At 54.0% G+C, this 27,785-nt stretch overlaps 1 protein-coding gene across 3 annotated transcripts in view; it reads left to right on the top strand.

Annotated features, from left to right (window-relative positions):
- Positions 1–27,785, top strand: part of ABCC3 (ATP binding cassette subfamily C member 3) — a 45,286-nt gene that overhangs the window by 12,080 nt on the left and 5,421 nt on the right. Inside the window, exons 2-29 of one of the 3 annotated variants that reach the window (XM_044248680.1) lie at positions 596–772; positions 1,146–1,271; positions 1,484–1,621; positions 2,430–2,555; positions 2,765–2,826; positions 3,539–3,670; positions 4,286–4,477; positions 7,679–7,856; positions 7,954–8,115; positions 8,654–8,746; positions 10,233–10,436; positions 10,543–10,689; positions 11,071–11,158; positions 11,481–11,547; positions 11,793–11,919; positions 12,002–12,178; positions 17,096–17,263; positions 17,578–17,770; positions 18,758–18,872; positions 19,009–19,156; positions 19,256–19,463; positions 19,746–20,056; positions 21,305–21,504; positions 21,667–21,793; positions 23,098–23,199; positions 25,994–26,140; positions 26,257–26,415; positions 27,012–27,178. In XM_044248680.1, the coding sequence (XP_044104615.1) occupies positions 596–772; positions 1,146–1,271; positions 1,484–1,621; positions 2,430–2,555; positions 2,765–2,826; positions 3,539–3,670; positions 4,286–4,477; positions 7,679–7,856; positions 7,954–8,115; positions 8,654–8,746; positions 10,233–10,436; positions 10,543–10,689; positions 11,071–11,158; positions 11,481–11,547; positions 11,793–11,919; positions 12,002–12,178; positions 17,096–17,263; positions 17,578–17,770; positions 18,758–18,872; positions 19,009–19,156; positions 19,256–19,463; positions 19,746–20,056; positions 21,305–21,504; positions 21,667–21,793; positions 23,098–23,199; positions 25,994–26,140; positions 26,257–26,415; positions 27,012–27,178 (4,241 nt within the window). Of the gene's footprint in view, positions 1–595; positions 773–1,145; positions 1,272–1,483; positions 1,622–2,429; positions 2,556–2,764; positions 2,827–3,538; positions 3,671–4,285; positions 4,478–7,678; positions 7,857–7,953; positions 8,116–8,653; positions 8,747–10,232; positions 10,437–10,542; positions 10,690–11,070; positions 11,159–11,480; positions 11,548–11,792; positions 11,920–12,001; positions 12,179–17,095; positions 17,264–17,577; positions 17,771–18,757; positions 18,873–18,996; positions 19,157–19,255; positions 19,464–19,745; positions 20,057–21,304; positions 21,505–21,666; positions 21,794–23,097; positions 23,200–25,993; positions 26,141–26,256; positions 26,416–27,011; positions 27,179–27,785 lie in introns of those variants that run through there. The other 2 variants (XM_044248679.1, XM_044248681.1) reach the window with 2 other exon arrangements.

Here is a 27,785-nt window from a genome sequence, read left to right as displayed (position 1 = left end):
TGGGGTGATGGATGACTTTCCTGAATTTAAAGGAGAAGGAAATAAAGCTCAGAGAAGCTCCCTATTCTTTCCTGGGAAAGGCTTAGGGAAGTGGGCTCTTCAACCATATTCACCAAATGATTACGTGGATAAAATAAAACACCGATTTAAAAGAAAAAAAAAAAAGAGTGGAAATTTAGAATGACAGAGAGCAGAGCAGTGGTCTCCTGGGAGGGACGGACTGCAGAGGGCTACAAGGTACCTCGTGGGATGATGGAAATATTCTGTATCTGACCTGTGGCAGTGACTTTGCAGTGCATACAACGCCAAAGCCCTCGGATCGTGCCCTTTGCACGGGTGCAGTTTATTGTACTTAAATTGTACCTCAATCAGAAAGGGAGGAAAATGGGAACACAGGGACATCCGGGGCCTCGCGGGCAAGTGTGCACACCGCCAGCTCCTGCTCGTTTGCACGCTGACCATCCATCACCATCCTCCGCCTTCTGATCCCCAGAGCTCGGGGAGCGCCTCCCAGACCCCATCCCCTTCCTTGACGGAGGGGCCCCATTCTGCAGTCGCAGCTGCTGCAGCGCTGTCCTGTTCTCTCTGTCCCCAGGACTCCAATCTGTCTGTGCACACTGACAGCCCGGACCTCACTCCCTGCTTCCAGAACTCTCTGCTGGCCTGGGCGCCCTGCTTCTACCTGTGGGCTGCCCTGCCCGGCTACCTGCTCTATCGGGAATACCACTGCGGAGGCTACATCGTCCTCTCCCGCCTTTCCAGGCTCAAGACGGTCAGGGGCCCAGGGATCTCGGGGAGGGGGGGGGGCTGGCACTTGGAAGGTTCTCCATTTCAAGGTTCTCCTCTCCGCCCTGCCAAACAACCATCGGTGTGTCCTAGAGACACCTGCCCAGCCAGCTGCTCAGGGCCATGGCAGCCTGCCAGCTGGGTCTGCAGTCTGAGCAGTCTGAGATTGTCTCTGTTTTCAGAAGTTCAGGAAAAGTTCTCTGGCAACGTTCTCCCCACACTTGGAAAGCTTCTGCCCAGCCTAGCTTCGGGGGCCGGACCCAGGGCAGGTCTGGCCGTTTCAGAATAAAAGGCCCTTCTTCGGGGGGAACCGTCCCTCCTTTTGGAGATGGAGTCCCCAATGTGTGCCCTGTTTGTAGGTCTCAGGCGTCCTGCTGTGGTGTGTCTCTTGGGCTGACCTCTTCTACTCCTTCCATGGCCTGGTTCACGGTGGAGCCCCCGCCCCAATCTTCTTTGTCACCCCCTTGGTGGTGGGGATCACCATGGTCAGTGTGGGGCCCAGGAAGGGGATGCAGGGAGTCTCCAGAGGGTTGTGGGGTTGTGCGGGGGAAACAGTGGGCTCTCGGGAGAGGGCTAGACACTGTAGCAGTGGGAAGAGGATGGGGTGACCACAAAAACATCTGGCCATGTGGGGTGGGGAGGATAGAGGCAGGTCCAGATGTGCTCTGGCCCAGCCTTCCTCGCCCTCCCTATGCAGCTGCTGGCCACCCTGCTAATCCAGTATGATCGGCTGCGGGGGGTACAGTCCTCGGGGGTCCTCATCATCTTCTGGTTTCTGTGTGTGGTCTGTGCCATCGTCCCCTTCCGCTCCAGGATCTTGCTGGCCATGGCAAAGGTAAGGGGAAGGAGGGGAACCTGCCAGGGGCAACACTGTCTGGGGGATGGCCTCAGGGCTCAAGGTCACTACTGGGTCCTGGGCTGCCCCTCCCCTGCTCCCAGGACCTCCCCTTCTGTTCAGGCCTTTCCATGTTGTCCCCTACTTGCGGCATCTCTGCCAGGAAGCAGGCTGGGGGCCTGAGGGTGAGGCCCATGTAGCACGGGGGAATGGGGCCAGACACAGCCCTCGTGGGATGTTCACGGGCGTACAAGGGGCCGTTCTTAGCCATGACCGCCACCACCGAGTGCAGTGTGGACAGACACACATGAGTAGTTTCGTCCTACCTGGAAGTCCCATTATCCTGCTCTAGCCTTTCTTCCCTTCCGCCTCCATTGTGTGGGGCTTCATCTTGACCTTCACTGCAGTGATGGGTTCTTTCTCCATGTCAGGGGGAGGCAGTCAAATGTGGTAGTCAGAAGGGCAGGTTCGGGCTGCTCTGCTTACTGTCCATGTGACCGTGGGCAAGTTGCTCAGCCTTTTGGAGGCTCATTTCCTCAACTGCAAACAGGATATCATAAGATTTCGTACTTCGTAGGGAGGGTTGGACAAGGTGATGGAGGTGAGGTGCTTGGCCAGCCGTCACTGAGCAGTGGTCCCCCTATGACCTTTCCCCATCTCTCAGAACTCTCTGGGTGGGAGACCCAGGGGCCACCTCGGAGCTGCCTCCTACCCCTGAGGCACCTGATGCCCTAGAAGACCCCTCGGGGCAGGACTGGAGACCCAGAGTTCCCCGTGCCTCTGAGGTCCCTCTACACTCTCCCCCTAGGGCAAGATCTCGGACCCCTTCCGCTTCACCACTTTCTACATCTACTTTGCCCTGGTGCTCTTTGCTCTCATCCTGTCCTGCTTCAGGGAGAAGCCGCCATTTTTCTCCCCAAGGAATGTCAGCCCTGTGAGTTTTCCATGGAGGCTGGGTGGTAGTGGGGGTTCCATGGCCCACGTCTCAGCCCAGCCCATTACCGGTAGCCCCCGTTCCTTCTAGTTCTTTCCATCCCCATGTCATCTGCACTCCTGAGGCTGAGGGCAGGAAGGAACAAAGGTTCCTGCTCCCTCTGCTCTGGTTTGAGAGGATTCTTCCCATCCTACCCTCTCATCTTCTAGAATCCCTGCCCGGAGCTCAGTGCTGGCTTCCTCTCCCGCCTGTGTTTCTGGTGGTTCACAAAGTGAGTTGGCTCTTCTTTCAGCCTGGGCCAGAGAGAGGAGGAGACAGGAGGTGGAGAGGAAGGGAAGTGGGCCAGAAGTTGAGACTCTTTCCTCTGCCCCAAACCCTGACCCCAGAGGGCCCCATGGGCAGGTGAAGGGGGAAAACCTGTCTTTTTGGGCTAGGGACTGAGTACGGAGGCCAGGCTGGCCCAGCTCTGTTCCCAGGCCATAGGCCAGCCCTGCATCTGTCACATCACAGGAACAGGCTCAGGGACCTGGAGAGGACCTGTAATTAGTTCCCAGCTCTTGGGTCCAGGATAAGCTTGCAGCTTGTCATTTCCTTGGCTGCCCCTCCGAGCGGCTTGAGCAGGATAATTGTGTCTGTGACCTGGGTGACAGCTCATTAGTCACACCGCACTGAGGAGACACCTGGGTCTGGGACTCCATCCACCTAGCCTTGTCCTCTCCTGGGGCCCCAGTCAGCGTGAAGTTCATTACCAGGCTCCCAGGGTCAACGGAGCATCTGGCGGGGGGGGGGGGGGGGCGAGGTCAGAACCTGACATGGGAGGCAGTGGCCTCCAGCCTGCTCCCTGGGGGAATAAAGGGCACACTGCCCTTGGCCATAGCACCTTAGGGATGTCCTCCTCTGGAGGCCTAGGGGCTCTGGAGACCCTGGTTCCCAGCTTGAGGCTGCTCAGCTCTGCCCCTGTGTGGGGTTGCTGCCCACCCCAGGATGGCCATCCTTGGGTACCGGCGCCCGCTGGAGGAGCAAGACCTCTGGTCCCTGAAGGAGGAGGATTGTTCGCAGAACGTGGTGCGTGGGCTGCTGGAGGCCTGGAAGAAGCTTCAGAAGACCGCTGTGCGGTGAGGCCCTCCCTGGGGTCCCCACGTCCCCCCACCCCACCCCACTACACACGCCCCAAGTCTCCTGCAGGGGACTGAGGTGATCCCAGGGATCGGGTTGGGGAGAAGAGCAGGTGCAGGGGGATCCCGAGCTGGGACACTCAGCCCGGAGTGGTGCCAGCTCTCCCCAGCCCTAATGACTCCAGAGGGCCTAAATGTGGTCCCAAATGAGTAGATGAGCCCAATCTCCAATAGCCCTGCAGGGGACGCTCTGTTGTCTCCAGGTTACAGATGGGGAGGCACAGGAGTGAAGATAGGACAGTGCCCCCCACCCACGCCCCCTAGTGGCTGGTGGCAGAGCTGCCCTCACACCCAGGTGTCCGGGCCTACCCTGCCCTGCCTGAAAGCTGGTTTCCAGGGACTTCCCTTGGAAGGGGAAGGGGCCAAGGGAAGAAGGTTGAGGCCAGCCTCTCCTCTCAATCCTGCCTCCTCCTGTTTGGAGGCAGGGGCTGGAGGAGAGGACCCTCTGGCTGAAGGGAGCTCCCACTGGCAGCTTTGCTCACCAGCCCCAGCTGTGCTTGGCTCCTGGGGCACGTGTGCCCGTTTCTACCCACGGCTTCTTCCTCCCGGAACCAGACACCAGACTGCGGCGTCATCCGGGAAGAGAGTGTCCGGTGAAGATGAGATGCTGCTGGGGGGCCGGCGCAGGCCCCAGCAGCCCTCCTTCCTGTGGGCCCTGCTGGTCACCTTCCGTTCCAGCCTCCTCATCAGCATATGCCTCAAGGTGGCCCAGGACCTGCTCTCCTTCGTCAATCCACAGCTGCTCAGGTCTGACCACACGCGCTTTGGTGGCCACCCTCCCCTGGGTAGTGGGGGCTGACTGGATGTCCCTGAGGACTGAGCCCAGAGGGACCACACGAAGTGAAGTGAGTCCTAGAGCAGGACTGAAGGGCCGATCCCCACTCCCTGGGTGACCTTTGGCGAGTGCAGTTTCTCAATTCACATAAAAAAAAAAAAAAAAAAAAAGACTGTCTTTAAATCCCCCCAAGGATCCTACAGACAGGTGGCCCTCTTCCCATTTTGCAAGAGAGGAAGCAGGAAAACTCAAAGCAAAACAAACACATGAGGAAGCAGAAAATCAGAGAGGAGAACCGGCCCCAGGGCACACAGCTGGTCAGGATGGATGGGAGTCTGGGGCTCTGAACTCCAGCTGCGGTGCTGTTTCCCGTTGATAGGCTCTGTTGCGTGGGTGGCTTGGACTGGGAGGAGCTCTCAAATGAGGGGGTAAGAAGGAGAACCGCCTTGTCCCTCCATTCATGCATCTCTGCATTCTCACTCAAAAAATATTTATTGAGCCCCCAGTATACCTGAATGGTGCCAGCCACGAGGGATACAGGGATAAATAAGACAGGATCTCAAAGTCTTGCAGGAGAAACCAACGTGTAACCCATTAGAGTGGAGTGCAGGCTGAGGTGTAGTCAGGTGTCTGAAAATTCCCAGGAGGGGTGGGGAAGCCAGCCTGGGGAGTAGCAGGAGCAGGGGCGTCCCTGCCAGCCAGGGAGGTCATCAAGCTTGGAAGGACAGGCAGGTGTTAGTTGACTAGGTGAGGAAGGAGGGGAGAGGGCAAGCCCCTATGTCAAATCACCAAGGTCTCCACGGGCATGACTCAAGATCTCGAGGTATTTCTGAATTGTGGAGGAAAGTGTGACCAGAGGCAGGGGCGAGAGAGGGAGAGCCAAGGAAATCCTTGGAAGAGTTGATGCCCAGGAGGGGCATCTAGTGTGCATTTCAGAAGGATCTCCCTGCCAGTCGTGGTGGAGGGGGGTGTTGGGAGGGGTGGCTGGATGGATGGAAGGGGGTTGATCAGGTCAGAGGAGGACTGGTGGGTTCAGGCCTGGAATGAGCTAGGACTCAGGTGCTGCTGGGGAGTGGGTGTGTCCTGGGGTGAGGGAGGGGTCAGACACCACCTGGGCTCTGACGTGGTGGCAATGAATCTCTTTCACTGGGATAATGAATGTCCTGGATGGAAGGGTCTGGGCACCAGGCACGGTGGTGAGTTGAGTCTGGGTTACATTGGGGCCGAGGTGCGGTGGGGGGGGGCAAGGGGACAGTCCCAGCTCACTGGAGACCATGTTTTCAGGACCATTGGGTAGAAGCCTAGGGCCCTGTGGCTGGGCTCTCCCAGAGGGCTCATGTAGGGGGCCCCAGACAGAGTCCTAGGGAACTATGACAGTTAAGGGGTGAGCAAAAAACTGGCTTGAAAGGGCCAGAGCTCGGGAAAGAGCAGATCGTGGCACAGAGTGCAGAGAATGCTTCTGGGACAAGATGTGGCCTTCAGGACAGCAAATTGACCAGAAAAACAGAGCCTGAGGCAGGCAACCTGGATTTGTTAGTGCGTACCAAGAATGGAAGACTGAGACAGAGGGGAAGCGCCTAGAGCAGGGGACCTGCCTTGGAGAACAGGGACCATGGAGACCTAGAAACGTCCTGTAAAGAACACATATTCATTTTCTGTGGCTGCCGGAACAAATTGCCACAAACTAAGAGGTTTAAAACAATAGGAATTTATTTTCTCACAGTTGTTGGAGGGTTGGCTCCTTCTGGAGGTTCTGAATGAGAATCTGTATCAGACCTCCTAGTTCCTGGTGGTTGCTGGCAATCCTTGGCATTCCTAGGCTTGTGGACACATCACTTCAGTCTCTGCCTCCAGCATTCTCCCGTGTGCATGTGTGTGTGCACACTCCCGTCTGTGTCTCTGTGTGCAAATCCCTTTCTCCTCTCATAAGACACTAGTCCCTGGAATTAGAGCTCACCCTATTCCAGGATAACGGTATTTTTTAATTAAATTTTTAAAGATTTTATTTATTTATTTGACAGAGAGAGATCACAAGCAGGCAGAGAGAGAGGGGGAAGCAGGCTCCCTGCTGAGCAGAGAGCCCAATGCGGGGCTCAATTCCAAGACCCTGAGATCATGACCTGAGCCGAAGGCAGAGGCTTAACTCACTGAGCCACCCAGGTGCTCCCACGATAACCACATTTTAACTTGATTCCATCTGCAAAGATTCTGTCTTCAAATAAGATCACATTCACAGGTGCTGGAAGTTAGCACTTTTTGCAATCAACACAGAGCAGGAGGAGAGGCGTATGACTATGGGAGTAGCTCCAGGGATCGAGGGAAGTTTTGTCCCAACACGGGAGAGACTTGGTCATGCCAATAGGTGAAGATACAGAGTCCCCAGCAGAGATAGTTATATCGGCAATCAGGAGAAAGGAGAACAATGGTGGAACATGGTCCTGGGCAGGTAGTCAGGGATCAGTGGGACAGGGCTCAGAAAGCCAGAGGGACACCTGTCCTGAGGCAGAGGAGAAAGAGAGCCAATGCTCGAAGGGAAGGCTGTGGTTGGCAGGGAGCTCTCAATGGGTGGTTAAGAGACAAGACATAAATAGGTAGCTACTGAGCAGGGTGGGGACTGGGGGCAGGGAGAAGGTAAGAGAGCAGAGCTGAAGGGAGCTGGGGGACAAGAAGTAGCTTAGAGCCCTGGGGAAGGTCACTGGGCAGCACCAGGGGGGCCGCTGATGTTGGAGAGGGTGGATTTGGGATTTGGAGGGGAGAGCCTGTAGGGTTACGTGGTAGGCTCTCGGGCCCTCAGCAGCCAAGGAGAAGATGCAGGAAAGTCTAATCTGTGGACATGGGGCATTTCTTCCTGCCGTGTGGTCCGAGAGGCAAGAAATGAGCTGGCAGGCTGGCAATGAGCGCAATGGAAGGGGCGGGCGGCCAAGCCATGGCAGGTAGGGAAATCGGGGAGGACAGAAGGGAGGAAAGTTGGAGGGTCATGGTCTTGAGGCAACCCAGGGCTGAGTCTGGCTGTGGGGATGGTCTGGGTGGGGTGTGGGGGGCCAGAAGCTCCCCCGCCCTGGGAGGTTTCAGAGGCAGCCCTGAGTGGAGGCTGAGGGCGGAAGGGAAGGGCGGCCATAGACCAAGCAGCCTGGGGAGCCTCCCACTCTCATGCCCCACTTCCGTCCCTACAGCATCCTGATCAGTTTTATCTCCAACCGCACGGCCCCCACCTGGTGGGGCTTCCTGGTGGCCGGGCTGATGTTTGCGTGCTCCATGATGCAGACCCTGATTTTACAGCAGTTTTATCACTTCGTCTTTGCGAAGGCGCTGAAACTTCGTTTGGCAATCATTGGTGTCATCTATAGGAAGGTCAGCTGGGACAGGGCAGTGGGGGGCTCTAGGGGCCAGCTTGGGGAGACTTGGAGAGGCCTGGGGCCCAGTATACCACCCCACTGTCTACCTGCAGGCTCTGGTTATCAGCAATTCAGCCAAACGGGAGTCCCCGGTGGGAGAAATTGTCAATCTCATGTCTACAGACGCCCAGCGCTTCATGGATCTCGCTCCCTTCCTCAACCTGGTGGTGTCCGTACCCCTGCAGATCATTCTGGCAATGTACTTCCTCTGGCAGGTGACTCTTAAGCTCTGGCCTCCGCCCCCTTCCTCTGATATTGACCCTGCTGAGAAAGGACAAGAGAGGGCAAGTCTGGGTCAGCGGAGGCTGCGTAATGGACACTAGGACTTCCCTAGCTATTTGGGTCAGGGACAGGACGGTGAGGACGCTGGTGTCTGCGCCTGAGCCTTTCCAGCCTCTGCCGTTAGCCTTCTCACAGATCCCAGGGGAGGGAACAGGGACTTGGAGGTGGGGTGGGTGAGAGTCTGGCCGTCATTGTCGGTCAGTCTGTACTTGCCTTCCCATGTGTCCGGACACCCTTCTATGTTTGCCTCTTTGTCCCCGTCTGCTGTCCTTATCTGATGGCTGGCAGCTTCTGCCCATGTTCTCAGCATTTGGGCTCTCTCTGTATATCTGTTTTTCGCTATCCATTTGGCTGACTGCCATCTTTTGCTTCCTGCCCAGCCCCATGTCTCTGATCAATAGGGTTTTGTCTGTGGGATCCTGTGCACATACTTTAATTATCTGTCTTATCCATCTGCCCGTGCCTCCTCAGAACCTGGGTCCCTCCATCCTGGCTGGGGTCGCTCTCATGGTCTTGCTGATCCCGCTCAATGGAGCCGTGGCCATGAAGATGCGTGCTTTCCAGGTAAGGGCTCTGGTGGGTCTGTACCTCCTGCCCCAAGCCAATGGCCGCTGCCTGGGGGGAAACCCTCACTAGCCTGGGGCCTCTCGGTCGCCTTGCTTACTGAGTGGGGGATGACCATAAGCCACTTCCACAAGCCTCAGCTCACTCTATCCTCACAGCACGCCGAGAGGGTCTTAGCAACATTCTCAGTTTGTAGCTGAACAGCCAAAGCCCAGAGAGAAACAGAGATCAGGGCCGTGGGGACTCAAACCTGGGTCTTTGGGTCTAACGAGAGCCTTCTCTCTCCCACGCTGTGCCCAGTGTGAAGAGCCAGTCATCCAGTCCTTTATTTGCAAATATTTATCAGAAAGAATCTCCAGTGCATGTAGAATAAATGACAAATGCCCTCTGACCACCCATCCACCAGGCCCCTGCTCACTGCCAGCCCTCGCCCCCTGGGGAGTGGCCCAGTGGCAGCCACTCTGGCCTTCTTTCTTTTCTCCAAAGCACCAAGCTCTGTGGATCTCTGAGCCACCCCACCCCCTGTTTCCTGGGACCCACCTCATCCCTTCCTTCCCTGCTCACTCCACCCCTTTCTTCCCCAGCATGAACTCTGGCTTCCCAGTCCCCACCCCATCTCTCACAGTATCTTGTTGTTTCCCGTCAGAATGTGCCTACTGGGGCACCTGGATGGCTCATAGCTAAGTGTCTGATTCTTGATTTCAGCTCAGGTCAGAATCTCAGGGTCGTGGATGGAGCCGCCCCCCCCCATAGGGCTCCTTGCTCACTCAGCAGGAAGTCTGCTGGAGATTCTCCTCCCTCTCCCTCTGTTTCCACCACCCCACCCCTGCCGCATGCACACACTCTCTCAAATAAATAAATCTTTAAAAAAAAAAAAACCAGAATACACACACTGATTTATTAAGCATTTACTCAGGTAACTGCTATCTATCTGCCTCCCCCATCAGACTGTTAGCTTCAGGCTGGCTGGGACCATGTCTGATCTTCTGGGTGTCCAACAACGGCCTGGCACATAGTAGGCGTTCACTAAGTCGTGTTGAATGAATCATCAATTCGGTGTGCTGTGCCCTGGGTGAGGGTCTGGGGAAACAGAAAGAAGGAAGTGATCTGTGCCCCCAGCAGGCTCCCAGTCTAATGATGGAGTCATGCATGCACAAAGACCTCCTCGGGAATGATAGGAAAGAACAACATGGCTTAGAAACCCAGGAAAGGTGGCAGAGAATTCAGCCTGGGGGGTAGTGTGGGGAGGTCAGGGATGGAGGCACAGAAGGCTGGAGCTGGGCTCTGTGCACGGAGGAGAAGGGGAATCTGGGCTGAGCTGGGCACCTGGGGGCTGAGGGACAGCCCCGGCCCTGCAGGAGGAGGGAAGAGACATGGGAGCAGTCCGAATGGCCGCTGGGCATTGTGAGTGCATGGAAGGTGGGAGCCCCTGGGGGCGGAGGTCTGGGAAGGGGAGCAGGGCACCCCACTGCCACTCTTTCCACAGGCAGAGCAAATGAAGTTCAAGGACTCACGCATCAAGCTGATGAGTGAGATCCTGGCTGGCATCAAGGTGCTAAAGCTGTATGCCTGGGAGCCGAGTTTCTTGGAGAAGGTAGAAGGCATCCGGGAGGACGAGCTCCGGCTGCTGCGCAAATCCGCCTACCTCCAAGCCATCTCCACCTTCACCTGGGTCTGCACCCCCGTCCTGGTGAGGCTCTCCCCCCAGGGCTGGTCTCCCACCTGCCACGTGGCCAGCCCAGCCCTCTGGGCCCAACAGACTCCATTCTGATACCCACCTTCCACCCCCTTCCCAGGTGACCCTGACCACGCTTGGGGTGTATGTGTCTGTGGACCCAAACAACGTGCTAGACGCAGAGAAGGCCTTTGTGTCCGTATCCCTGTTCAATATTTTAAAGATTCCCCTCAACATGTTGCCTCAGTTAATCAGCAGCCTGATCCAGGTGAGCCGGGGCAGGGCTGGGCGTTCTGCTGGAGTTTGGGCAGGTTGTTAGGGTCAGGAGATAATCAAGGAGTGCTCCTGGAATTGAGGGGGTGGGTATTTGGCATGAGGCCATCAGAATCAAGGGTCATTTGGAGTCAGAGGGGGACAGGTGAGGTCCCCAGAAACCTGAAGCTCTGAAGACAACCTCCTCTTACCATCATGGACCCTGACTTTGGCAGTGGGAACCAGAGAAGTCTCAGTCATGGGAGGGGCCCCTCACCCCATCTGGGCCCTTAGGACGCCCTGCCTCTCCCAGGAAGTCGGGGAGGGGTGGGGGAGGCTACAGGAAGTGGGGGGCGGGGGAGGAACCAGCTTCCAAGGCTGACTCACTCTCCTGCAGACCAGTGTGTCTCTGAAACGGATCCAGCATTTCCTGAGCCAAGATGAACTTGACCCCCAGTGTGTGGAAAGAAAGACCATCACCCCAGGTCCAGACACCCTTTCCCTGGATTGCCCTTGCCCCAGCCCCTGCTCCAGAAAGTCTTTTGTTCTAAGCTTCTGACTTGTTTCTTGTGACTGCTATTTCCTCTTCCCCTTTTCTCACCAGTGCCACTTTCTTCCTCTTCTGGGCTCTTCCTCAGTCTACCTCATCCATCCCCCAGGCCTCCCCCACTTTGCTTCCTTTCCTAGGGCTCCCAGCCCCTGGACTTCCTGCCCCTCCCCTCCCTCTTGAGTCCCTCCCCCCCAGGGATCCGCCCCACCTTGCCCTGCACCCCCTGACCCTGGCCCTGTGCATCTTGGTCCTCCCAGGATATGCTGTCACCATACACAATGGCACCTTCACCTGGGCCCAGGACCTGCCCCCTACACTGCACAGGTACTAGCGTCTCCTGTCCCTTCCCAGCTACCTGAAGTGAGCCAAAGTTCAGATCAGTAGCAGAACCCAGTAACCCCCCCGCCACACCCCTCCAGCCCCCATCTGTGAGCTGGAAAGCAAAGAGAGCCTCTGCTTGTCAGGGTAGCGTCTGAAAGGGAGGAGGGCTTGGGTCTCTAGGTGGAAGGTGGGGAGACCAAAATCCTGATCCCTACCTCTAACTGGGCTCCTGGCCTCCTTGCCCTCAGCCTAGACATCCAGGTGCCAAAAGGGGCACTGGTGGCCGTGGTGGGGCCTGTGGGCTGTGGGAAGTCTTCCCTGGTGTCTGCCCTGCTGGGAGAGATGGAGAAACTGGAAGGGACGGTGTGTGTGAAGGTAAGAGAGAGGGCAGAACTCCTGGCAAGGGCTGCTAGGCCAGGCCTCGTGTGGACCCTGAGATAATTTCTCCTCTGGCCAGGGCTCCGTGGCCTACGTGCCCCAGCAGGCATGGATCCAGAATTGCACGCTTCAGGAAAACGTACTGTTTGGCCGAGCCCTGGATCCCAAGAGGTACCATCGGGCTCTGGAAGCCTGTGCCTTGCTAGCTGACCTGGAGATGCTGCCTGGCGGGGACCAGACAGAGATCGGAGAAAAGGTACAGGGCTCTCTCCCATCCTCTAGGGGGTCAGCCCATACAGCTGCCCAGCTCAGCCCTGCTCGGGTCTATATATGTGCCCCTTCCTTCCCCCACCCCACCTTCCTGCCTTCACACATCCATGTGAATCACTCAGCTTCCATTCAGTAACGGAAAGTCTTTAAAGGTATGAGCCAAGGAATGGTGAGTAGACCAGCATTCTGGTGTAATTTGGTGTAACTGGAGATTAGGAAGAGGTGGGTACAGGGCAAAGCAGATCCTTAAAGACCTTGGTTAAAGTTTTGGCCTTTGGGGCACCTGGGTGGGTTAAAGCCTCTGCCTTCAGCTCAGGTCATGATCCCAGGGTCCTGGAATCAAGCCCCGAATCTGGCTCTCTGCTCAGCGGGGAGCCTGTTTCCTCCTCTCTCTCTCTGCCTGCCTCTCTGTCTACTTGTGATCTCTGCCTATCAAATAAATAAATAAAATCTTAAAAAAAAAAAAGGTTTTGGCCTTTGCCCTAAAAACCATGAGGCATCAGTGAAAGTTTTTGTTTTTAAATTAACTTATTTTTACTTGTTGCCAAACGCGCATGCCATAAAATTTATCATCTTGACCATTTGTAACTGTACAGGTCAGTGTTAAGAATATTCCGTGTCATGTGGCCAATCTCCAGAACTCCTTTCATCTTGCAAAACTGAAACCCTGTACCCAGTTAAACAACTCCCCATTCCCCCCTGCTCCCCCAGCCCCTGGCAACTGCCAGTCTCTTTCCTGTCCCCAGGAAGTTGACCTACTCCGGGTACATCATATAAAGGGAATCAAACAGTATCTGGGTTATTTTGAGACTGGCTCATTTCACTCAGTATCGTATCTTCAAGGTTCATCCATGTTCTCGCATGTATCAGAATTTCTTTGCTTTTTAAAGTTGAACAACATTTTATTATGTGTGTAGATCACATTTTGTTTATCCACTCACTTGTCAGGGGACACTTGGGTTGTTTCCAACATGTTAGCTATTATGAATAAGACTGCTGTGCTGATGGGGCACCTGGGTGGCTCAGTGGGTTAAGCCTCTGCCTTCAGCTCAGGTCATGATCTCAGGGTCCTGGGATCAAGCCCCGCATTGGGCTCTCTGCTCAGTGGGGAGCCTGCTTCTCCCTCTCTCTCTCTCTGCCTACTTGTGATCTCTGTCTGTCAAATAAATGAATAAAATCTTAAAAAGAAAAAAAAAAAAAAAGACTGCTATGCTGAGAGTTGCCCGGGGGGAAAGGGGGATAGGGAGAGGGTGGTTGGGTTATGGACATTGGGGAAGGTATGTGCTATGGTGAGTGCTGTGAAGTGTGTAAGCCTGATGATTCACAGACCTGTACCCCTGGGGCTAATAATACATTATATGTTAATAAAAAATAAATTAAAAAAAAGAGATTTTAAAAAGACTGCTGTGAGGGGCACCTGGGTGGCTCAGTGGGTTAAGCCTCTGCCTTTGGCTCAGGTCATGATCTCAGGGTCCTGGGATCGAGCCCCGCGTCGGACTCTCTGCTCGGTGGGGAGCCTGCTTCCTCCTCTCTCTCTCTGCCTGCCTCTCTGTGTACTTGTGATCTCTCTGTCAAATAAATAAATAAAATCTTTAAAAAAAATAATAAAAAAAAAGACTGCTGTGAACATGGGTGGGCAAATATCTCTTAATGACTCTACTTTCATGTCTTTTGAGCATATACTCAGAAACAGAATTTCTCAATCCCATGGTAATTCTTTTTTTTTTTTTTTTGAGGAAATTGCCATGCTAGGAAATGCTATGCTCTTTTCCATAATGGCTGCACCATTTTAAGTTCCCACCGAGAGTGCACAAGGCTTTCACCATCTACCCATCCTCACCAACACAGTTCTTTTCTTGGGGAGGGTCCTTTGGGTTTTGATAGCAACCATTCTGATGGGTGTCAGGTGATATTTCATTGAGGGTTTGGTTTGCATTTCCCTGATGAGAAATGATGCTGAGCATCTTTTCTTAGGTTTATTGGCCATTTATGTATTTTCTTTGGAGAAATGTCTAGCCAAGTCTTTGCTGATTTTTTTTTTTAAGATTTTACTTATTTATTTGAGAGAGAGACAGTGAGAGAGAGCATGAGAGACAAGAAGGTCAGAGGGAGAAGCAGACTCCCTGCAGAGCTGGGAGCCTGATGTGGGACTCGATCCCGGGACTCCGGGATCGTGACCTGAGCTGAAGGCAGTTGCCTAACCAACTGAGCCACCCAGGTGCCCCTATTTGCTCATTTTTTAATGTTTGTTTTTTTGTTGTTGATTTATAGGCGTTCCTTATATATCCCAGATATTAACCCCTTATCAAATATACAAGTTGCAAATATTTGCTCCTATTCTGAAGGTTGCCTTTTCACCCGTTGATAGTGTCCTTTAATGCACAAAAGTTTTCAAATTTGGGGCACCTGGCTGGCTCAGACAGAAGAGCATGTGACACTTGATCTCGGGGTTTTGAGTTCAAACCCTATATTGGGTGTAGAGATTGCTTAAAAATAAAATCTTTATTTTTAAAGGTCTTTTTTTTTTTAATTGATTTGACAGAGACATCAAGAGTGGGAACACAAGCATGGGGAGTGGGAGAGGGAGAAGCAGGCTTCCTATAGAACAGGGAGCACAACATGGGGCTTGATCCCAGGATCCTGGAATCATAACCGGATCCAAAGGCAGACACTTAATGATTGAGCCACCCAGGCACCCCAAAAATAAAATCTTAAAAAAAAAATCTTTCAATTTTGATGTAATCCAGTATATCTTTTTCTTTTTACTTTTGTTGCCTGTGCATTTAATGTCATATCTGAAAAATCATTGCCAAATCTGATGAAAAGTTTCCCCCGGGGTTTTCTTCTAAGAGTTTTATAGTTTTAGCTCTTTGGGGTGTTTGGTTTTCTTTTTTTTTTTTTTTTTAAGATTTTATTTATTTGACAGAGAGAGGTCACAAGCAGGCAGAGAGGCAGGCAGAGAGAGAGGAGGAAGCAGGCTCCCTGCTGAGCAGAGAGCCCAACGCGGGACTCGATCTCAGGACCCTGAGATCATGACCTGAGCCGAAGGCAGCGGCTCAACCCACTGAGCCACCCAGGCACCCCTGGGGTGTTTGGTTTTTTCAATACTAATGACTTTGGTGGGCAGCTGAGTGGCTCAGTGGTTTAAAGACACTGCCTTTGGCTTAGGTCATGATCTCAGAGTCCTGGGATCGACCCCCCATCCAGCTCTCTGCTCAGCAGGGAGCCTGCTTCCCCTTCTCTCTCTCTTTGCCTACCTCTCTGCCTACTTGTGATCTCTGTCAAACAAATAAATAAAAAATCTTTAAAAAAAATTTTGTAGGGCACCTGGGTGGCTCAGTGGGTTAAGCCGCTGCCTTCAGCTCAGGTCATGATCTCGGGGTCCTGGGATCGAGTCCCTCATCGGGCTCTCTGCTCAGCAGGGAGCCTGCTTCCCTCTCTCTCTCTGCCTGCCTCTCTGCCTACTTGTGATCTCTCTCTGTCAAATAAATAAATAAAATCTTTCTAAAAAATTTTTTGTAAAAAAAAATACTGGGTGCCTGGGTGGCTCAGTGGGCTCAGGTCATGATCTCAGGGTCCTGGGATCAAGTCCCGCATCAGGCTCTCTGCTCAGCAGGGAGCCTGCTTCCCTCTCTCTCTCTGCCTGCCTCTCCATCTACTTGTGATTTCTCTCTGTCAAATAAATACATAAAAAACTTTAAAAAAAATACTAATGACTTTGGTGCATATTCCCTCAAGACGGGCATTCTCTAGTGTGGCTATAGTCAAATATCAAAATCAGGAAATTTAACATCGATACAAGATTATTTACTTCACTGTTTGTATTCACATGTCATCGTTTGTTCCAGTAAATGTCTTTTTTCATTATTTTCTTTCCTGGGCGAGGATCCAATCCAGGATCATGAGTTGCAGTTACTTGTCACAGTTCTTTATTTTCTGTCAATCTGGATAATTCCTCAGTCTTTGTCTTCCAAGACCTTGACACTTTGGAACAGTACAGGCCAGCTATTTTATAGAGTATCTCTCAATTTGAACACAGTTCAGTGTTCAGCACATAGTAGGCACTGAAGACTGGTTGGTTGAATGAAGACACACTCACATGCCTCAGTCACTACAGCTGCATACCCACCCCCTGCTTCTCTCCAACATCTCCTCTCCCATCCCACACTTGCTACCCCACCCACCTCACGCTAGGCTCAGTTGCTCAGGGTACCTGAAAAAGCTGGGCCCTATTCCAGAGGGAATGAGGAAAGCTGGAGGTAAGAAAGCAGGCTCGATCTCTGGGGCCTGCTTTCTGGGCCCAGCCCTGCTGCGAGGTGCCTCAGTTTCCCATGATGGGTTTTAGGAGAGATCTTACCTCTCCTCTAGCTCCTGAACCATCTCAGGGTCAAATTTTAGGATTGGAGCTGGCTTTCCGTTCTTGCTTCTGCCCTGAATAGTTTAGGACCTTGGACAAAGCCATTAACATCTTGGGCTCTGATTTCTTCACCTAGAAAGTGGGGCTGATGGTACCTCCCTGAAAGGACTGACGTGAGAATTAAATGGGATCCGTGTTATGAAAGTCATCTGCAAACTGGTTGGGCGATGGGAGATTAAAAGGCCTATTGCGGATCCCCTGGGGATTTCCAGCCTTTCAGAATATAAAGGCAGCAGGCAGGAAAACCAGCTGGGAAGGGTAGTGGGGCAAAGGGAGCAGGTTGTCCTCACCTGCCCCTGGAGGACTTTTGAGAGCCACCACCTCTTCCTCTGTGGCCTCAGACCTTCCCAGGGACAAGACCAGGCATATCAAATGCGAATTTTGAGGTCGGCCTTGTTGAAGGACGGTGACAAGGCCCTTGTCTCCTTCCACCTGTCTGACTCCCTTCTATCCGATACACACCTCCCACCTCTCTCCTCCATCCAGGGCATTAACCTGTCTGGGGGCCAGCGACAGCGGGTCAGTCTGGCCCGAGCTGTTTACAGTGAAGCTGATCTTTTCTTGCTGGATGACCCACTGTCAGCCGTGGACTCTCATGTGGCCAAGCATATCTTTGACCAAGTCATCGGGCCAGAAGGTGTGCTGGCAGGCAAGGTGAGGCCTCCGGGAGGTTGTGGAGGGTCCCTAAGGTGAGATCTAGGACCCTAGGAGAGAGCTGGTGGGAGGCCCCAGGGTTTGGAGGAAACCTGGAAGAACAGGAGGCTTGAGAAGCAGGAATGTTGGTTGGGTGGCAGGGGACCCACCCTGGAGGCACTGACCCCATCGCAGTGAGCATGGGGTCAGTCACTGATGTGCTTGTCCTTGCTCCCTGGCATATGGGCACCTCACACCCTCTCCATGGCCCTGTACCTGTGCCAAGGGTGTGTGCTAAGGATGGTGGAAATGGTAACCTGCTGTCCTCTCCCCAGACACGGGTGCTGGTGACACACAGCATCAGCTTCCTGCCCCAGATGGACATCATCATAGTGCTGGCTGATGGGCAGGTGTCCGAGGTGGGCTCCTACCCAGACCTGCTGGGACGCAATGGCTCCTTTGCCAACTTTCTCTGCAACTACGCGTCAGAGGAGGACAAGGAGAGCATGAAGGAGGACAGCAGGCCTGGTATCCGCCATCCCTGACCCTCCGCGTTCGGTGCCCTCCCATCATCTCCCCTGTCTTGGGGATCTCTGAGTGTCTCTGGATGGACCCGGTGTTCTACAAGGGAGGTCCGAGGAACTTGGGCCATCTGTGTGAGAGTCCAAATTCGCCAAGTGCCTCCCCCTCCTTTCCCCTAACAGTGTGATCTTATGGGCAGCTCAGGCCTCGGGGCCCCACCCCTCCTGTGTGTCCAAAGGGCATAAGGGCTCAGGCCCAGTCTGTAGGCAAGACTGTTTCACAGATAAGTCATTCGGTAAATGGACAAGGGGTTGGAAGGGTCATTTCATTATCAACAAAGATTGAGTAATTACTATGTCCTAGCACTACATGGCACTGAGAGATGGCAGCGAACAAATGGAAAATTCTGTGTCCTCATGGAGTGCTTTGAAGTCTCTGGACCCCTAAGACCCACCCCCCCTACTTTTTGTCCAGTCCTGACTCCTCAACCTCCCAGACCTCTTCCTGAGTCTGCTTGCCTACTGCTGCATAGATGGCTGTCATGTGTTGAACATGCGCCCCTTGCTAAGCATTTGACACACATTCTTTCCTTTAATCCTCTCAATGACAATGACACCATGAAGCGGGTACTATTATTATCCCCATTTTACATGCCCGCCTAAAGTCATGCGGGGAGGAAGTGGCATTTCAGCTCAGCCAGTGTGCCCCTAGAGCCCAAGCTCCTGACCCTTATATTTGAGACCTTCTCCACAGTCCCCGATGGGAAGTTTTTCTCCTTGTCTAACCTAAGTCTTTCTTGCTGCCTCTTTTTTTCTTTCCCCAGCTCAAAATTGGTCATTTATTTTTGTCCTTGTCCTTGCTGTTCTTTCATGCCTCTTGTGTTCTATCCTGTGTGTCCACTGGGGCGTCTTCTCTGGCCTGGGGACTGGAGAACACTGGCGGCTTGCAGGGCGAGCTAACCTGGCGCTTCTCCTTTCCCCCAACCTGCTGCAGCCTTGGAGAGCACAGAGGATGAGGAGCTGCTGCTGATTGAAGACACGCTGAGCAATCATACAGACCTGACAGACAACGAGCCGGTCCTGTATGAGGTCCAGAAGCAGTTTATGAGGTGAGCCCCCGAGAGCTCCCGGCGCCGTCCCTAAGCCCCGCCAGGTGGGACATGGGTGGGCAATCTCCCTGCCGCTCAGAGCCTGGGCCTCCAGCTACAGCCTGAACCCCCTGGGCCTGACCAGCTACCTCCACAGACAGCTGAGTGTCATGTCCTCGGAAGGCGAGGTCCAGGGCCGGCCTGTGCCCCGGAGACGCCTGGGTTCAGCAGAGAAGGCAGTGCAGGCAGCAGAGGCGAAGGCGAAGGGGGTGCTGATCCAGGAGGAGAAGGCGGCGATGGGCACTGTGAGTAGGATGGACAAGGGAGGCTGGAGAGGGTGGGCAGGCCCCCAGCCATCCCGGGGCTAACGAGAGTCGTCTGCCCTTGACTGCTGTGCCATGCAGGTGAAGCTGAGTGTGTTCTGGGATTATGCCAAGGCCATGGGGCTCTATACCACAGTGGCTATCTGTGTCCTATACCCGTGTCAAACTGCGGCTGCCATTGGGGCCAACGTATGGCTCAGCGCCTGGACCAATGAGGCTATGGTGGACAGCCGACAGAATAACACCTCCATGAGGCTGGGTGTCTATGCTGCCTTGGGAGTTCTGCAAGGTGAGAGGCAGAGATCGCTGGAAGTTATTTTCCTCACATCTGGGCTGCCAGATCCCCCAAACCCTGCCCTGCCTCTTTCTCAATCATCATGGCCATTGCCCTGCCCTAGTGCCTCCCTAGCAGCCCATCTGCCTCTGGGCATCTTGAGCTCAAGCCGGCGGTGGCACTGCCTCTCTGAGCCTGCTGACCACGGCAGCCATCCCGTATCTCCTTACCTGCCCACCCCACGCCCTACTTGCCCCACACCAGCCCCAGTGAACACTCCTCCGCCTCCTCCAACAGGAATCCTGGTGATGCTGGCAGCCGTCACGCTGACAGTGGGCAGCGTCCACGCGGCACGCTCGCTTCACCAGGCGCTGCTGCACAACAAGATGCGCTCGCCACAGTCCTTCTTCGACACGACGCCCTCCGGCCGTATCCTAAACCGCTTCTCCAAAGATATCTACGTCATTGATGAGGTTCTGGCCCCCACTATCCTCATGCTGCTGAATTCCTTCTACAACTCCCTCGCCACCCTCGTGGTCATCGTGGCCAGCACGCCGCTCTTCACCGTGGTCACCCTGCCCCTGGGGATCTTCTATGTCTTGATGCAGGTCCGCAGCCAGTGGGTGGGCGAGGTGCTGGTGTGGGCCGGGCTCCATGTGGGCGGGACTCCCCGTGTGGGCGGGGCTCCCTGTAGACCAGGCGCTAAAGCCGGCTGGGCTCTCCCGTTAACTAACAGTCAACCTGGGTTGGGACTTAGGGAGGTCAGACTGCAGGTCGGTTAGGGACAGTAGATACTTCACGTCTTTGAAACTCATTTTCCTCACCTGTAAAGCAGCATCATAGAACCTACTTTGTAGGGTTGTTGCTAGGATAAAATAAAATCCTTGTAAATTGTGGCTAACCCTGGAACTCCTTCTTGCTGCCTATTTTTTTGTTTAAGATTTTTATCTATTTATTTATTTGACAGAAAGATAGAGAGAGCCAGAGAGCACAAGCAGGGGTAATGGCAGAGGGAGAGGGAGAAACAGGCTTCCTGCTGAGCAGGGAGCCTGATGCAGGGATTGATTCCAGGCCCCTGGGATCATGACCTGAGCGGAAGGCAGACGCTTAACTGACTGAGCCACCCCGGGATCCCTTGCTGCCTATTTTTAACTAAAATGCTGTTAACAGTGTGAGATGCATTATCCTTCCCCTCCTTTATACATATCTAAACATATATGTACATTTATGTTTTTAACATAGATGACTTGGTAACGTTCAGATACAGGCCAGAGGCTCGGTGGGGCATCTGCCATTCCCCCTGCTTGTGTTGCTGAGCCCCTGTACTGCCATGAGTTTAGTCAGTTGCTGAAGGTAACCCACGAGGTGGCTGTAAGCTCAGGTGATATGGGCTGTGCTCTGTGCAGGGACAGGGGGCTCTCAGATACCCGTCCTTTTAGGCCCTGGCCATGTTGGGGCCCACAGGCTAGAGGATGGAAGCTGGAGACAAAACTGTGTTTTTGTAGGACTGAAGTTCAAAAAAAAACAGGGTGAGGTGGGGAGAGGCTCTTTAAGAAAAAGAATACAAAATTATCTTATTTTTGCAAAGTTTGTGATATTCTGACTATGTAGGCACATCGCTGGGGCACCTCAGAGGAGACAGACATAGTCACTGATGGAGGAGGTCAAGCGAAGTGGGTCCTGTAATCAAGGCCCCTACACGGGGTGAGGGGGTCAGGAGCTGAGAGGGAATCAGGAAGGGCTTCATGGAGGAAGCGGCCTGGAAGACCCAGCAGGAAGGGACCAGGGGGAAAGGGAGGACTGAGTCAGGGGGTCTCACAGAGCTGACCTCAAGCTCTTTCTCCATCCTCTGCCAGCGCTTTTATGTGGCGACGTCGCGGCAGCTGAAGAGGCTGGAGTCCATCAGCCGCTCGCCCATTTACTCCCATTTTTCGGAGACAGTGACCGGATCCAGCGTCATCCGGGCCTACGGCCGCAGCCAAGACTTCCAGGCTATCAGTGACGCTAAAGTGGATGCCAACCAGAGGAGCTGCTATGCCCACATTGCCTCCAACAGGTCGGAAGCCTCCTCCCTCACCCCCTGCCCCTCCGGGAGACCCTACCAGGATCTCCTGCAGGAGAGACCTTGAAGTTCTGGGTCCCACTTCCGCCTTCCCCCATACAGGAAATTGCCTCCTTCCTCAACCCGCCCCACCTCCTGCTCCTCTTGTCCCCACAGGTGGCTGGGAGTCCAAGTGGAGTTCGTGGGCAACTGTGTTGTGTTCTTTGCTGCACTCTTTGCTGTGATCGGCAGAAACAGCCTGAGTCCGGGGCTGGTGGGCCTATCCGTGTCCTACGCCCTACAGGTACGCAGGGGTCAGGGTCCCAGGGCAAGGCCACACTGAGGCAGAGGCCACCCAAGGGTCACAAGCATCTCCTGGGCCTTTGGTCTGCCCAGTATGGGGACCAGCCACAGGTTCTGCTCCCCAGGATTGTGAGCTCAGTGGAGCACAGAGAAGACAGTCCCCGTAACAGGGGACTATAACGCAGGGTGAATCAGTCTTTGTGGAGGAAGGACCCAAACATGGTGAGAACCTGGAAGAGAGTCTCTACCTTGGGTTTTGGTGCTGGAGAAATTATCTTAGTGCTTGGCCCCAAAAGACAAATAGAACTTGTCCTGCCTGTGTGCAGGATTGGGAGGGTCAGCTCTACCAGTGGTTGTAGGCCAGGGATATGTAGGGGCGGAGTACACCCCATTTCCCAGGCCTTCGGAAAAAGTACACAGAGAAGCCAGGGCTGGAGGGCGGGCTGTCACCCCAGTATCAGCCTGTATTGTCAGAAGCTTAAATAACTACACATGGCATTTTTGTGACTCAGATCGCATTTTCAAGGCCACAGAGAGCTCAAGCCTTGAATGCTTTGGAACAAAAGACAATCTAGACAGATGAGTCTTCTCAAACTTTCCCGTGCTGTTGAGTCAGCTGGAGATCTTGTGAAAATGTGGTTTCTGATATGGCAGGGCTAGGATGGGTCACAGAGTTCTGCATGTCTACCAAGAACCCTTGGGACACAGTGTGGTCTGGGGACTGGTTATATCAACGTCACCTGGAAGTTTGTTAAAAGTGCAGAATCTCCAGGATACCTGGGTGGCTCAGTTGGTTAAGCGTCTGCCTTTAGCTCAGGTCATGATCCCAGGGTCCTGGGATCGAGCCCCACATCAGGGTCCTTGCTCAGCAGAGAGCCTGCTTCTCCTTCTGCCTGCCATTCTCCCTGCTTATGCTCTCTTTCTGTCTCTCTGACCAATAAAATCTTTTTAAAATGCTGCAGAATCAAAAAAATAAAAATTAAAAAATTAAATGATGCCAAATCTTAAGTCCCACTGCAGACCTACTGAATCAGAAGCCACATTTTAACAAGATTCCCTGGGAAGTCTTCCTTAAATATACCAACATTTGAGATATATGGGGGCAAGGGGGCCCTGGGTCAAGCCTGCAAGGTCACTGCCTGAGATACAGTTGTGATTAGAGCCCCAGGTGTCCCACCTATGGGGTTGCCCAGACCTACCTACTTTGTAAAGGCAAGGAGCATCATTAGGGAGTCAGAACCCCTCCCACAGCTGTTGCGGGGAAAGGGAAGATTACCGTATCCATGACCCAGTCCCTTTGGCCAGATAACATTGACTCTGAATTGGATGATCCGAATGATGTCCGACTTGGAGGCTAACATTGTGGCTGTAGAGAGAGTCAAGGAGTACTCCAAGACGGAGACCGAGGTGGGTACTGGGATGAGCCTGGGGCCGGGTGATTCTGGAATAGCTGGGGAGGGGTGCTTGGTGACCCATCATCCCTACATTTCAAGGCCAGCTCTTCATTTGGGGGGCTCTTCATTCATTCATTCATTCATTCATCCACTCATGGCCTATTGAGCATCAGCCAGATGTCCCACCAGGTATGGAGAGTCCAGAGTTGAGCAAGACAGGGTCTATCCTCAAGCAGATTCTGATGTTGTGGGCAAAGTAGGACAGGGCTCTGCCCTGGAAGACAGGAGCTCTGGGGTGATGCACCCAAAGAAAGCAGATGGGAGAATCATTCAGCTGGAGGTGGTCAGCTGGAGGGTGAGAATTCCAGCCAGAGATCAGCCTAGTTGAAGGAGCAGGGGCAGGGTAGCATGCCCTTTGTTGCAGAAAGGGAGTGTCCCCTACTTGGGGGGTGATGTGGACTTTTGTCCACTTACGTCTTCCCATGGCCACACCCCAGACCTCTTCAAGCTCAGAAGCTGCACCATCTCTGAGATCTTAAGTCAAGCTTTTAGACCTTCCCAGCCCTCCCAGCTCTCTTGCCCCAAATCCTCTGCTGTCTCAGAACTTTGTCCTTGTTGGGACTCCCAGTCCTATGACCTACCCTTGTCCCTCTGTCCACTAGCTCATCTAGCCTGGATTCCTTGCTCCATAGGTACCAGCCCGTGCCTCCCTTGTCCTCCTCTCTCTCAGGGATCCTCACCTACAAAACCCCTCCCTGGTTGAGCCCCTCTGTCTGCCTTCTACGTGCTAGTACTCAGCAGCTAAGACATTCCTGGAGAAAAATCACTGATTTTACTTCAAGCTTATGACCAGACACCACTGCTGCATATTCCCATTTTGCTTCCCCAAGAAGCCTGTGTTCCCACTTCCAGAAAGATCTGTTGTGAACCTTCTTTCCTCCAACCCCCCATCTCCTCCCCTTTGCTCAGCCATGGACCTTGCGTGACTTGCCAGTGAGAAAACAGTATGAGATACGAACTCCCTCAACCTTCCTGCCCCCAGACTTTCCATCATGCTTGTGGTCTGTTCACCTTTTCCTTCCTCTTTTAGCAGGAAGCGTCCCTCCTCCAATCAAAATCCATGCCTTCAGACTTCACCTCCCTAATTACACCCTCCTGCTCCTACAGCCTGCTCCTTGTGTTAGATGACTCCCATCCATGGGCAAACATAAGCTCTTGTAGCTTCCATCCTAGACATACAAACCAACCTCCCTTCCCCCTGTGTTTCTCTGCTCTCCTTTGTCATGAAGATTGTTTTAAAACCCACATGCTCTCACCGCTTCCCTATCACCCTTTATCACATCTGCCTCCCACAGTCTTGTTTCTGGCCCTGTCATTCCACTGATGACCTGCCTGGTTCCAAACCCAGGGGACACATTTCTGTTCTCATCTAATTCAGCCTCTCAGCGACATTCAGACACACTGACCCCTGCCTTCTTCTTGGAAGGCTCTCCTTCCTGACTTCTGTGACCCGGGCTCTCGCTCTGTCAGTCTCCATTGAGCGAGCCCCTGGCCTGCCTGTTCCTCCCAGTCTGGCTCCCCTCCCTCCCCCAGCCTTCCTCAGTCATCTCCTGTCACCCCCCCTCATCCCCCACTGTCTGGGAACTTCAAATGCTCCCTCTTTGCATCTAGCATTCCCATTTCCCCCATCCATACCCATGATCTTGTCTCCACAGCCTAAGAAGTTCTGCCCCGAACCCTCCTGCCCGTTCTTTTGACACCATCTCGAGAGAACGGTCTATACTAGCTGTTTTGCTTTTTGACTGTTGGCAGTCTGCCTTCCCCTGTCACAAAGCAGGGCCACCTTCCCCGAACCACACAGACTCATAGGTCCCTATACTTAGAAGGACCTTACATTGGGTTTAATGTTCTGCTATCACCACTTGGACATTCTTCATAATTACTGAACAAGAATCCCCACCTTTGCATTTTGTATGGGGCCTCCCAAATGGTAGCTCATCATGTCTCAAAGCCACCATCATTTTATGCCCAATTTATTTTAAGAACCTCCTCACTAGCTTCCCTATTTCCCATCATCCTCTCTCTCTTCTCTTAGCAGCCCGAGGAATCCTTTAAAAACACACCAAACCATATCATTGCTCTGTGCACAGCCCTCTGAGGCTCTGCATCTTAGAGTAAAAAACCATAGTCCTTAAAATGGCCTGCAAAGCCCTTTGTTATGGGGCCACCCACTATCTCTCTCCTACCTCTCACCTTTGTCCCCATGCTCCAGAACACACCTGGGCGGGCATTTGCAGTTTCTGTTCCTTCTGCCTGGCATGCCGTTCCCCCCAGGCATTTACTTGGCTTGTTGCCTCACCTCCTTCCGGTCTTTATTTAAATATTGCCTTCTCCAGGAAGCCTTCACTGACCACCCTGTACTGCTACACCACCAAGCATTTCTCAGCACTTATCACTTTCCTACATTAGGTACATTTGCTTTTTTGTTGATGGTAGGCACCCCCCCACACACCCAATACTAAATGTAAGCCTCACAAGGAGGCAAAGACTTTGTCTCGTTCACCACTGTGATCCCAGTAGCCATTCAGTAGGAAGGTTTTGGAGCTCTGCACAGAATAAAGGTAGAGAGATAAAGGATTCGTTGGACCACATGGTTGGGCCCCGGGAGACACTGGGGACTCTCCCCCAGGGACCCTGATAGGGGAGGAAGGAGGGGGCCTCGGGAGAGAGGCAGACTGAAGAGGGAGAGGGCCAGGCTGGGGAGAAGGGGCCACCCTAATGCAGACCCATTTTCCCCTCCCGGCCAGGCCCCCTGGGTGGTGGAGGGCAGCCGTCCTCCCACAGGCTGGCCCCTGAAGGGCGAGGTGGAGTTCCGCAATTACTCCGTGCGCTACCGGCCCGGCCTGGAGTTGGTGCTGAAGAACCTGAGTCTGCGCGTGCGCGGTGGCGAGAAGGTGCACGAGGGCCGGGGGTGTGCGTGGCACGTGGTCGGAACCTATGGGCGACGAGCAGGTGTGATGCCCCCGTAGACTCCTCCCCACCCCCTGACGGCCTCACTCACTCCCTCCAGGTGGGGATCGTGGGCCGCACGGGGGCCGGCAAATCATCCATGACCCTGTGCCTGTTCCGCATCCTGGAGGCGGCGGAGGGTGAAATCCGCATCGACGACCTCAACGTGGCAGACATCGGCCTCCACGACCTCCGCTCTCAGCTGACCATCATTCCCCAGGTCCGAGCCTGTTATAGACCGAGCTTGACCCACAGTCCTAGGGGTGGGGGGGACAGGCCCCACTCTGCTCTGTAGCTTGGGGTCCAGGCCTGGGACTCCTGACCCCCAGCAGGTGCGGAGCCACAGAGCGGCGCCCTGTCATGGATCCGAAAGGGTCCAGCGCGTCCTGGGCCAGTCTGCCTCTGCCCTCCAACCCCCTGGGCCGCCAGTTGAGACCAGGATCACAGGACCCTTCAAGCACCCCACCCTCTGAGAGGCTCTGCCCTGGTCTCCCTGTTCTGCGGATCGGAATCACATATCACTCTTTTTGGCTCTTCTGGAAGGCTTTTTTTTTTTTTTTTTTCCCCTGCTGACTGGGCACTTTGGAGTCAGATTAGTGGCTCCGCTTTCTTCTTTGGTGGAGGACTTCGTGATTGGCAAAGCCGAGGTTTATCACTTCCCCACAGGCATGTATCAGCCCATGGCCTCCCGTCTGGTGGGCCGGGGGCAGAATGGGAGTGGGGCTACCTAATCCCCAGCTTTCTCCCTGGCCCTGGGGCCCATGGCTCCTCATGGGGTCTGAGTTGCCCTCCTCTGAGGCCTTGTCCTGTTCCCAGGACCCCATCCTGTTCTCCGCATCCCTGCGTACGAACCTGGACCCCTTTGGGCATTACTCCGAGGAAGATATATGGCGAGCCTTGGAGCTGTCCCACCTACATAGCTTCGTGAGCTCCCAGCCGGCAGGCCTGGAATTCCAGTGCTCCGAGGGAGGGGAGAATCTCAGGTAATGGCTGGGATTGGGTGGGTTAGGAACAGCACCTTGAGGAGCCAGATGATCTGGCCTCAGATGACACAGAGTCTGGGCCTCCAAACTCCCATCTCAGCCTGGATGTGCTCAGGGCACGTCGTTAAATACTGAACATACACTGTGTGCCAGGCATGGTGCACTGTCACACTGACTCCTCGCACAAGCCCCAGATGTGGTGATGGCCCTACTTTGCAGATGAAGAAACTGAGGCAGAGCCAAAGTCACCTAGCTGGGAAAAGGCATGCCTGGTATTTGAGCCCTCGGGGAGATTCCAAAGCCCAATTCCGTCCTGTCAGGTTGAGGTTGTCAGTGCTGTGCTTGGCCTGGGGTAGGGGATCAGTACTAAGCCTGTGGATCAGGTAAGAGGAAGTCTACTGTGCATTAGGGAGATCACAGATATTTCCCAAGATGGTACTGCAGTCTCCTCTGTAGCTTAGGACTGAGCAAAGCACTCCAGTTCTTGTGCCTGGCCCAAGCCCTGCTCCAGGCCCTTCTTTGCTTTCTTATAGCCCCCATGTTATATCCCCAGCCACTCGGCTGTACAACGGGGAGGCCCAGAAGTCACTTCTTACTAAGTCTAAGT

This window comes from Neovison vison, chromosome 5 (genome assembly GCF_020171115.1).
Source record: "Neovison vison isolate M4711 chromosome 5, ASM_NN_V1, whole genome shotgun sequence".
NCBI classification, from domain to species: Eukaryota; Metazoa; Chordata; class Mammalia; order Carnivora; family Mustelidae; genus Neogale; species Neogale vison.
Note: the sequence above shows the minus strand (reverse complement) of the source record. Positions and strands in the feature narration are given on the sequence as shown.